The sequence below is a fragment of the Loxodonta africana genome, chromosome 2 (genome assembly GCF_030014295.1).
Source record: "Loxodonta africana isolate mLoxAfr1 chromosome 2, mLoxAfr1.hap2, whole genome shotgun sequence".
Taxonomy (NCBI): Eukaryota; Metazoa; Chordata; class Mammalia; order Proboscidea; family Elephantidae; genus Loxodonta; species Loxodonta africana.
Window position 1 is genome coordinate 76012135 of NC_087343.1, and position 11556 is coordinate 76023690.

At 45.2% G+C, this 11556-nt stretch overlaps 1 protein-coding gene across 2 annotated transcripts in view; it reads right to left on the reverse strand.

Annotated features, from left to right (window-relative positions):
* ZNF366 (zinc finger protein 366) overlaps positions 1–11556 on the reverse strand; it is an 83433-nt gene that overhangs the window by 9251 nt on the left and 62626 nt on the right. For both annotated transcript variants that reach the window (XM_023545535.2, XM_003407949.4), the window contains exon 3: positions 9470–9661. In XM_023545535.2, coding sequence (XP_023401303.1) covers positions 9470–9661 — 192 coding nt within the window. The remainder of the gene's footprint in view (positions 1–9469; positions 9662–11556) is intronic.

An 11556-nucleotide genomic window follows, 5' to 3' on the forward strand; every position in this document is an offset into this window, starting at 1 on the left:
CTTTGGTCAGTGTTCATTCCAGATATGCTCTCACTCAGTAGACTGTAACATCCATGAAGGCTCTTCCTGCCTTTTTTTATTTTAACATTTATTATGGTGAAATGCATATAACAAAAGATTTGCCATTTTGACCATTTTTACATGTTACTATTCAGAGACACTAAGTACATTCACCATGTTGTGCAACCTTTACCATTATCCTTTTCCAATTTTTTCATCACTCTTAACAGAAACACAGCACCCCTTTTCCCATCCCACTTGCCCTTGGTAACTACTAATAAACTTTGGTCTCTATGCATTTGCCTATTCTAGATATTTCATGTACGTGGGATCATATAATATTTGTCCTTCTGTGTCTAACTTACTTCACTCAGCCTAATGTTTTCAAGGTTCATTCATGTCATAACATGTATCAGAACTTCACTTCTCTTCATTTTGCCTGTTGTTTTATTGTATTTTCTGCCCAGTACCAACCTTGATACATGGGAGGCCCTCAGTAATTAAGTGTTGCCTTAGGGAAGGCTTGGGGCACATTCCAGCAGAAGACCTGATACAAGCAAAAGCCACAGGTGGTTAAGCATGTAGGGGGAGAGAAGCTGGAGGCTGAAAGGTCAACTAACTTATTGCACTAGTCCAGGCATTCATGGGAGTCTCATAGTCCTATAGACTAGAAAGAGAACTGAAAGAAAAGGATGGGCATCTTTTGCCCTTGGCTTCCATGAGTGGAGAGGTTCCTCTTGTATAATGTTACCTGTGGCTACTGAGGTATTAGAAGCTGGAGTGGTCTAAAGGGTTTAGCCTAACTTGAACAATGTGTAGTGTGCCCTTTGTTTAGATTGGACACAAGGATAAATTCTCTTCGTTAAATATTTTTAGGCAGGTCAACCAACCTCAAACTACAGGCGAGGTTAACTATCACTGCTGTAACAATCAACTGCTTGTTGCTGCCATAGCTGTGGGGACATTGGGGTCAGTGCAGATCCTTCAATTCACCTGCCCCAACCAAGCTCCTACCCCCCACTCAACACACACTGGTGTGCACACATCATAATGGCTACTGCTGGGCGTTTTTTGGAATCTTCCTCAAGCACAGACAACCTACCTTTTAAGATCCTTTGCTGTAGTCTAGGGAGTATTCTTCTATTCTAAAGTTTTTCTGGTTCAATTCATTCAGTACTGGACTTTCCAGGACATTTTAGTGGTACATGGGAATATTAAGACATTAAAATATTGCCCCCTGAAGTCAGGGCGTATGGTTCCAGGGAAGGTTTACTACGGGACATGACTTGAGGGTGGCCAGCTATGATTATCTGATATGTGACTGGTAAAAGAGACTGTTATTTTTTTGTGGTGTTGGTAAAATTCAATTTTTATATGACGGAGTTATCCTTCATGGTTTATGGTAGCCTCTGAGCCAGCCAGTTGCTAGCTTTCCCAGGCTAAGTGGAGGTATGTCAACTCTAAAAGGTGTCTGAAGCAGAGAAAGGTGTCCCAGGCTGTCTCCAATATAAAGCCTACTACCTTCCCTTTCTTTGCAGCCAACCTTAGTATCCAACACAGGGCTATGCACTTGGTAACAATGAATACCTAAGTATTTGGATGGGTGAATAAATGAACAATTCAGGAAAATATCACTACCCTATGCAAAAATTCCAAAAAGTGGGCATCTCTACTTATCTTCCTTTCCCCCACTAAACCTGTGTATACTAGTCTGAAAACAAAGTCCTTAGTGGTAGAAGGTTAAAGCCAGTTAACTAAGGACCTGAGGTACTTGGGTACTATTCATATCTTCTTGATGGGTACCCCCTTACCTTCTTCCTTTTCTTAGCCTCTGAACCTTCCACAAATTCCACTGGTTCTTCTCCAGAACACCCTGTCCTCTTCATCTTTCTCAGAAGATTGTCCTCACGTGACAATATACAAATGTACGGAGGTATTTTATGATGTTGAAAATCAGAAAGAGACTGCTCAGTCACAGTTAACCAGGGTCAAAAAAAAAAAGGGGCCAGTTAGTGATGGAGTCATTTAATGATGGTGCCTTTGGGTAGGGATTGAGAAGTAGGCTCCAAATAGAATCATTATAGTAGGGGAGGCAATGAGGCTAGAAAAAAGAATAGTGGGGAAGGGACATCAAAGCACTAATTTCTTCTCCTGGGAAAAGCAGCTATCTAAATCAAACCCTCCCCTGCCAAAAAAAAAAAAAAAAAAAACTCACTGCCGTCCAGTGGATTTCTGACTCATAGGGATCCTACAGGACAGAGTAGAACTGCCCCATGGGGTTCCAAGGCTGTAATCTTTATAGAAGCAGAGTGCCACATCTTTCTGCTTTGGGGTGGCTGGTGGGCTCCAACCGCTGGCCTTTCAATTTGCAGCCAAGTGCATGCACCGCATCATCAGGGCTCCTTCATTTAAAGCAAGGCCCCCTTTATTCATGAGGTATGCACCTAAGAGTTTGCCCAAGTCAGGACCTGCCAAGGTCTGAAGAGATATTAAAAAGTTGAGGGGAGGGGGAAGGAGGGAGGACGGCAGGAAGCTGCCTGAGAAGTTGAGGACTCTGATTTCATCTTGTGGGTGGTCATCTCAGCTGGGCCACTCCCTGGTTGAACCCTCAGTTGTCTTAATGAGCAGCATTAATCAGCCTCTGGTATTAAATCTCAGCTTCCCCACCTGTATCAGTTTTTAAGTGAACATCAAAATGCAACACAAATTTGGAACAAATGGTTGAACTGTTCTTTAAAAATGGGTTGCACAGATTGTTACTGTTTGAGGTGGCAGAGAACAGAGGTGAAGGTGAGGGCCCAGAGGGTTGCTAAGCTTCCATTTTCTGTAAAATGTCAATAATAACCCTACTTCCTATGAAGGGTATTGTGAGGAACAAATGAGATAATTCATGTAAAGGGCTCAGCAAATTGTAAGAGCTCAATATTGGCTCTTATAACTATCATTGTCACCTACATAGTAGAATCTTCTACATTCCAGAAATAGAAAGGTCTTTGAAGATAAGATAGCAATCTTTTTAAACCAAATTATTTGGAGGGACTAATAAAGGAAGGACCAAGTGAAGAATCCTTGGAGTAAGTACCTACTAGGTGATTTGTGGAAACCCTGGTGGCGTAGTGGTTAAATGCTACAGCTGCTAACCAAAGGGTCAGCAGTTTGAATCCACCAGGTGCTCCTTGGAAACTCTACGGGGCAGTTCTACTCTGTCCTATAGGGTTGCTATGAATTGGAATCGACTCGAGGGCGCTGGGTTTGGTTTTTGTTGGTTAAGTGATTTGTGACATAATAGAAATGCAAGCAATTATGCTGGATTCAGCTCCAGGAAATGTGGCTGGGAACGGAAGATTCATTCATATTATGGGTTTTGAGGGAGCCCACTCTTTGGCTCCTCAGCCCTCATTCTCCCCGTCAAACAGCCAATAGTTGCCCTGTCCACTCTAGGCCTCCTCATTCCCTCATCTCCACAGGAACTCCAAATTCTGGTCTACGGGCACCTTTTCCCTCCCCAGTCCAGGGCCCAGAGGCACCTCAGGCAACTTCCCACAAGTCCTAACGAGATGACATTGTCTGTTGTGTGCAGACACAAGGTGATGGCCCGTGTATAGCCTCTTGGCTGGGGCCAGAGGGCAACAATGCCAAGAACAGGCATGCTACCTCGCTCAACCAGCCTGGTCTAAGCTTCAGGACAGAGATGCACCAGGAAACCTGTGTTTTCCTATTCTGAGAGGAAAGGTCAAAGGGTGTCAGCCTGCAGCCAAGGAGAAAGGCCTCTGCAAAAGGGCCCTTCCCTTACATTCTTCTCTCTCTCTCTTTTAATAAGAAGGGTGTTCCTTTCCTCAAAGGGAGAGAGAGGGAGGGAGGGAGAGAGAGACTGTAAACTTTCCAAAAGGACCGTGAGAAAACAGGAAGCTTTGAAAAGTACAAGAGAAAGCAAGATGAAATCTATTTGCAGGCGGGCCCCAGGGGACATGTGAGGCATTGTTAAGCAGGCAGTTCATGCAGCTATATCCTTCCTTCTGCTAAGGAGGGGTTTGCTGCCAAAGGGCTTCTATCTGGTCACTGCCTTAACCCCCTCTATGCCAGCTTGAAAGCCCTGACCCCTAGCACCAGGCCTCTAAACACCCCCATCTGTTTTCTCCCCTTACGGAGCATCGAAGAGATTAAAGGAGAACTGGAGCCAGTTTGGCTGTGGCGGTAGGGGTACCCTTTGCAGGGAGACCTTCTCCCTCTTCTAACCGCTCTGCCCTTAGACCTTCAAACCTCTGCATCACACGAGGCTGCAGATGACCTGATGATTCATAATTTAGGCAGCTCCCGGCTTCACCCATCTCAAAGGAGAACTTGTCCCGGAAATTCTGGATGGCTGCTTTTCCTGGACAGGTTTCCCAAAGACAGCAGCTGGTTCTTTGCTATTATAGAGTGAGGCTGCCACAGGGATAGTAACCAAATCAACCCCTGCGTGCTTACGCAGAATCTGGGAAGCATATTTCTGAAACATGGCTTAAGTCTACAGGCACAGGCCTTTGGAAAAACTCCAGCTGGCTCCAAGAAATAAGGAGTCCAGAAATCAAGCCAATAGCAAATGGGCCTGGAGGGGCAGTAATTTTTTTACAAGAAAAAAAAAAAAAGAAGAAACAAAATTGAAACCTTTCCTCTCCTCCAATTTTCCATCCTATTGTTACTGCCTAATCCCACAGCGAGTGAACCTTTCTGCTTGCTATGGACAGCTGTTTCCACTGAGCTTGGGGCTGGAGAGAACCAATTCATATTGCAACAGGAGGAGGGGTTTTTTGTCAGGAAGAAACTGAAGTTTTTCTTAAGAAAAATTGGAGACAGTTAACTCTTTGAATGTGGCTGGAGCAAGGCCTACCTCTTTCTTCCAGCTATATTAATCATGTGAAGTCAGTAACTCTTCCCTGTTACCGCTATAAAGCTGGGGTTTCGTTGTCTGGGCTTGTTCTTCAACATCTCTCTGCTACCAGCCAGCCATTTATCTCTGATGGCTATGAACTATGTAACCCAAACCAGTGTCATCCAGTTGATTCCAACTCATGCTGACCCCATGTGTGTCAGAGTAGAACTGTGGTCTATAAGGCTTTTAATGGCTGATTTTTCAGAAGTAGATCACCAGGTCTTTCTTTTAAGACACCTCTGGGTAGACTCGAACCTCCAACCTTTTGGTTAGCAGTGGAATGCATGAACTGTTTGAACTACTCAGGGACTCCATGAATTACATGACAGTGAGCAAATGGTTCTCCCTTCCTCTTCCAACTCCCAAACTCCCCGCCATCTCCACCCAGGGCCAGATTTCCAAGAAACAACACAACATGGATGGGATGCAACATACAAGGGACCATCTTTAGATGGCCCATCCTATAGTGGGATTTGGAGATAATTTACCAACACAAACAGCCTCATGACATAACCTCTAAACTCAGTCAGGCTCTGAACGTCTGCTGAAACAAAGAAGGGTGATGGTGCAAAGAGGACAGCAAGCAGGGTGACACTTTGCAGGGAGATGGAGTTGGGAAGAACCTGGCAGTATGCTTCTGGCACTTTCCAGGAAACAGAAGGCTTTGGATTAAGGTGACTGACACCAGTTCTTATGTTTCAGAAATGTTTAAGAATGGCGATATGTCACCTAAGTTTGACAAAAATCTCTTTGAAGTCCAATTATTTTTGTTCTAATGATAGATACACTCTTCAGGCAGCTTCCTGACCTGTGATCTCCTGAGAGGTTCTGCCCACCAGGAGGAAAAGACCTGTACAGATGACCAGCCCAATTCCATGCCAGACCCACTTCCCACTGTAAAGTATAAACTGTGCCTTGTTTCAAAGATGGCATTCCAATGTCTAAACAACACTCTTACAGGATCTTATGGTGTAGATCAGACATCCAGGGCCTAATCAACCCTCAGCAAAAAGACGGATGATTAAAATTGAGTTTCTGAACTGTAAGCAGACACTCTGTGGTCTATGCATGGTGCATCGCCATTGGAGGTGGGGGAGGAGAAGACAGTCTTTCCTGAAGGGAGAGCTGAAACGTTAAGCTAGGCTGACTCACTGCATCACTGCGCCCAGGTTGTATTGTATTATGTAGCTTTCTGTACACTGGTACTAAAGAGAACCCTCTAGGTCCTCAGATACCACCTGATCCAAGAAATTCTCCAGGCCTCCCTGGGCTCTTGAGGGCAGAGAAGCAGAACTATCTCTGCGTCCTCCAAATCATATACAGCCTACCGAGTCTATTTCCTGTACTTAGCTCTGTCCCCAACATATTCTTCCATTTCAGGGAAGCTTTCTGCCTGGTTTTACCAAATGGATGAGGTGAAGGTGGGAAAGGGTTGTATTGGCCAAGCGTGGATTTTTAGGGGACTCTAAACTATGCCATGTTTCGTAAAGTACAGAGTCAGCAAAAACGAGGGAAACCCTCAGTGAGATGGAGTGACAAAATAGCCACAACAATGGACTCAAACATACTAATGATCATGAAGTTGGTGCAGGACTGGGCAACGTTTCATTCTGTTATACATATAAGGTTGCCATGGGTCGAAGCTGACTCGATGGCAGCTAACAATAACAAAACTGTTCCAATGACTCCCCCATATTTTAACAGCTTTATGTACCCCACCACCAGTTGAAAAGATAAAAAAATATAGTTCGTGCTAGAAGCCTAAGAGTAAACTCAACCAAGGAATGAAGAGTGGCAAAGAGAGCCTGCTTGCACCTCCACTGTAGGAGGCAGTTAACCCCTGGCAGGAGAAAACAGCTCTGTTAAATGTAAGGGGCTCAGTGGAGCCAGAAGGAAATCAAAGAAATGCTAAAACAGAGAAAGGAGATTGTCTGTGGAGTTCTTTGGCTCATGTACCCAGGCTGGCTTCATGGGTGTGTGGCCTGTGCAGTCACACAGGGCCAGACACTCAGAAGAGCCTCATGCTTGGTTTGATGCTCTGCTGCTGCCATCTTGAAATTCTTAATAATGTTTGGACAAACGGCCTCACATTTTCATTTTGCACTGGGCTCTGCAAATTATGTAGCCAATCCTGCTTGCAGCTTCCTCCCACCTCAGCTTGGATGACCCAAGATGGACATAAACTGACTTTCAAACCACTGAGAACTTGAAGGAAAGGAGGGGAAACACAAGTGGGTGGCAGGAAAAGGGCTGGAGGGAGAAGCCTCCCTCCCCTACCTCCGGAGAATGCCCACACAGGTCTAGGGAAGCTCTGGTTCCTGACCCCTCTCACCCCGTCCCAGGAGGGGCCAGCACAGGAAAGTAGTCAGCTTCACAGGGGGTTCCTTTAAGTGAGGGGACAAGCTGCAGAGGGATTAAATCAGGAACAGCCCTTGAAAACAGTGAACCCCACTTTGGAAATAGGGATCAACAGAGAACATCATTTGGACCCCATCAGACACAGAATAACAGAGAAAATGAAAACTTCCATTTCAAACAGAAGGGCTCAAACACTGTCTGAACATGATAATTTCCCTCGTCTTTCCCTTCAGCCCTCTCTCTTCATGATCAGGATAACACTGGTCTGTACATTCCTTAAATTAAACTATGCAATCCTGAGCAAGATTCTAAGTTTAGAAGTGGAGAAGGGAACCAGTACTGGGGAGTCACAGACTTGGAAAGCTCGAGCATTTCTGAGAAACACATCAGTGCTTTGGGCTTTACAGGCCACCAGTTCCCACATTACCTCAGGTGATGAAATACAAATCCATTCCACTTAATCTGACACGTACATTTTAACAAAGATGCTCAATCCGTGTGGTGAGATTATTCGCTTTTATATGGCCTTTCTCGCTGTGATCTTGTAATTCCCACCAAATGACTGGGTGAGACTACGAAAATAAGGTGCTATGGCCCACCAAGGGGATTAGCTAGTTTGCTAACAACGCAAATAAGGCGCATAGAACTCTTGCTGGGGTGGAACCATGCAAGTAGGTACATGGAACCCTTATAAGGGGATTGGCCAGTTTTGCCATCCTGCTAGGCTGACAAAATGAGCCACCCGAGAGCTGGAAAGAGGGGATCTCACTACCACCGAGAAAGAAGAGATAAGAGTGGAGCACTTCCTTTGGACCCAGGGTCCCTGTGCTAAAAGGCCCCTAGCCCAGGACAGAATGAGACAGACAGCTGTAATACCAAAGACAGCAAGAGACAGCAAGAAGCAGTGGCAGAGAAATGGTGGTAGCAGAGGCAGCAGAACCAGGAGGCTGGCACGAGATCATGGTGGGCTAGAGACCATGGATCAAGGTAGCTATAGGGGGCATGCTGACCCACAGAGTGAGAGAGCCGAGTGCTTTCAGGCAGAGGTTTACTGGCAGAGTGGGGTGCCTCTGGGTACTTACTGGAGGAGCTAAAGAGCTTTGGAACACTTGCCTGGGCTAAGGGGCTGAAGGGCCGAGGAGACGAGAGAAAGAAAGAGAGAGAGAGAGAGGTCTGCCTGCGGGCATGGCTGAGAAGCTGTCCTGGCCAAAGAACTGTATCCTGAGCCATTCCTGATCCTGCACTGTAACATGTTACTTCCCTAATAAACCCCATAACTGTGAGTATGGTCTGTGAGTTCTGTGTAGCCACGGCAATGAATTATTAAACCCAGCAGAGAAGTAGAGAGTGCCATGGGCGGGACAGCTGGTGCCAGAATTGGTAAAAAGGTTGGAGGGTGGAAATATGTCTGACCTCCACCTTACAGCAATCAGCCTTGGGCTATTGATGCTGATAATGACTCTCCTCCCCCCTTGTGAAGTTAGATGATGAGGTCCGATGTCCCCACACCATTTTTTACAATCTCTGTACCGCATATTATTTAGGAGCAAATAGAAAACACTTCAAACAACTCTACTAATGGTTATTCCTTACCCTAACCAAGCATTTCTGAGATCATGTGAAGGGCTAGCCTTGAAATCCCATTTATCTTCTCTAGGAGGACTTCTCTCAGTTTACACCACTCAGCTCAAGCGCCAGGAAGGGAGGAGAGTGGGAAAGGAGAGGAGACAGTGCTAGAAGTTTTTGTGACTCCTTTCTACATTCTACTCATTGATTTGTAAAGGGGAGAAGGCTACCCCTGATTTTTCCAGTCTAAAACAGGAGCTCTCTACATCGCCTTCTTCCTTTGGAAACCTCATTCTACAAATGAACCTTCCACCCTTCTCACCTTCTCCTACTGCCTGCCTCCACCCAGAAGCAGCCTATCCTCCTTCTCCCTCTAACATACTTGCTCTAGATATTGCTTCCACAGTTAGACAAATACAGCAGACTTCTCAGGGACCAACGAGGGCTAGCGCGAGCATAGGTGGGATGAAAAGAGGGTCAGAGCAGCAGATCGTACCCGGCATTGTTAAAGCACCTACTCTGGACCCCTAGTGAAATGAAGCAGAAGGTTCTCTGGGGACCCTTCCTTGTGGATCATTTGCACAACCCTCTGAATCCACTTTTTCCACACTCCTTCCCAGACACGCTGCTCACCTTGCATTTAAAAGGCTTCACGTCAGAGTGGACAATCATGTGTGCCTTGAGGGTCTGTTTCTGCACGAAGCTCTTGTAGCAGAGGTGACACTGGTAGGCACGGATGTTGGTGTGGATCAGCACATGTCTCTTCATGTTGGCCAGCAGGGTGAACTCCCGTCCACAGATGCCACACTTGTGCTCCTTCACACCCTGGAGGGAGGCAAGGTTCAGGAAAACGGTGGTAACAGGTAGCACGCTTTCATCGTAATTATAGTCCTCATTTCTCTCTCTGCCAGATAAATCCACAAAGAGCCTGGTGATAGATGTTGAGTTCCAAATGGTGTGGCTTCAACCTTGTTAAATTACTATGTTGTTGAAAAGGGTTGATTACATAATTTTTTTTTTCTTCTGAAAACTATAAACCAGCGAGACCATTAGAGGAAAAGAAAGCTATTGCTTTTGGTGTTCCTGCTGCTGCCGGGGTGACTCCTACGGTAAGAGTTCTCAGGGATTAATAGGATTTTGGTAAGAACACTAGAGTGATCTGTGGAATTAGTCTATAATCCAGCTTTCATGATAATGAAAAAACAAAGCCTTCTAAACTGATGTTATCATTTCCCATAGGAAAACCAATATTCTATTGAGTTCTCATTAACGTACTTGAAAACCCCAGAAAAACAGCTTATACCCACACTTCAATAAATTACAACTCGATAATCACACTGTCGAGTTGGTCCCCTGGGTTCCCACAGGCTTCAGCCAGAGTGACCTCTGTGTGGCATAGCTATGGAGCCCCCAAGCTGGCTTCTGTCTTATAGAGAAATTTGACAGGGAACAGCTTTCTGAACTAGAAAATTATTTGTGGAGAAGTGTCTGAGTATTTAAGCATCAGTGCTCTCCACTGAGAGCACTTGGGGGGTTCATGGCTAGAGCAGAGTATCAGTTACTCCTGACTAACTGCTGCTTCCCTGAAAAGGCCTTTCCTGGAAAGACTTTTGAGAAGGCAAAATTAGAGAACCATAGCATTGTAGGTTATTGTAGGACTAGGACAACTAACAAATATACCTTATAAAGTCCGTGTTACATGGTATCTGTAGTGATGTAAGGAGAAATGGGGTTCCAAGCCCAGCTCCGCCTCTCTCTACCTACATTTCTGTTTCTTTAATTTGTATCATGCCTCAGTGTTGCTGAGTCCATGGCATTACATGATGGCTTCAGGCCTCCACCTAGCCACTTACTGGCTGCATCATAACCCTGTCACGTGGCCTTTCCTAGTTGTCGCTTTCCTTATCTCAAGATGAAGTCGTGGGTCCTGAGAACCCTGTGGTTCTTTTCAGCTCGAACACTCACCATCTAAATGACTGCTGCTGAGTATGGGTTTATGCTAATGAAAAACTCTAGAAATTGACCCCCTCTTTAGAATTAAATTTTAACACACTCTTAAGATAATTTAAAAAATTGTGTTGTATATTCAAACAGTGAGCTTACAATTATGAAAAATATTTTCTTTATGGGTTTCGAAATTTACTTCAGCATCTTTCTTCTCTCAACATTTTCTCTCAAGTTGGCTATGATCCAGTTGTCCTGGGATCTACTTAACACTGTTTTCAGAATTCTCTAAAGAGCATCGTGTGTCCCAGTAAAATGCACATGTCGGCTGGCTTGGAACTCACGTGAATGCAAGCCTGAACACAACTTTTTGGGAACAAAGGAGGCTGCTGTGTCTCCAGTGGGATCGATCAAAGCACAGGGGGGGAGGCTGTGGGGGTTTTCAAGGGCTCGGAAGGAAGCAGGGAACATGGCGAGGAATGATGGGAACGGAGCGAGAGAGGGGACAGTCTTTACAGTAGACTGTTCAAGAGCTTAAGAGCAGAAGTCAGAGAGCCCTAGGTGACCTCCCCATGCCTCAGTGTCCTCATCTGCAAATGGTTATAATAATAATTGTGGCTATCAGAGTTGTTGAAGAGGATTAAATGAGATATAAAGCACCTGGCATTAAAAAAAAAAAATACAGTGTTAAATACTCGCAGTCAGTGTTGAGTCAGTTCCGCCTCATGGCCATCCCGCATGTGTTAGAATAGAACCATGCTGTATAGAATTTCCAG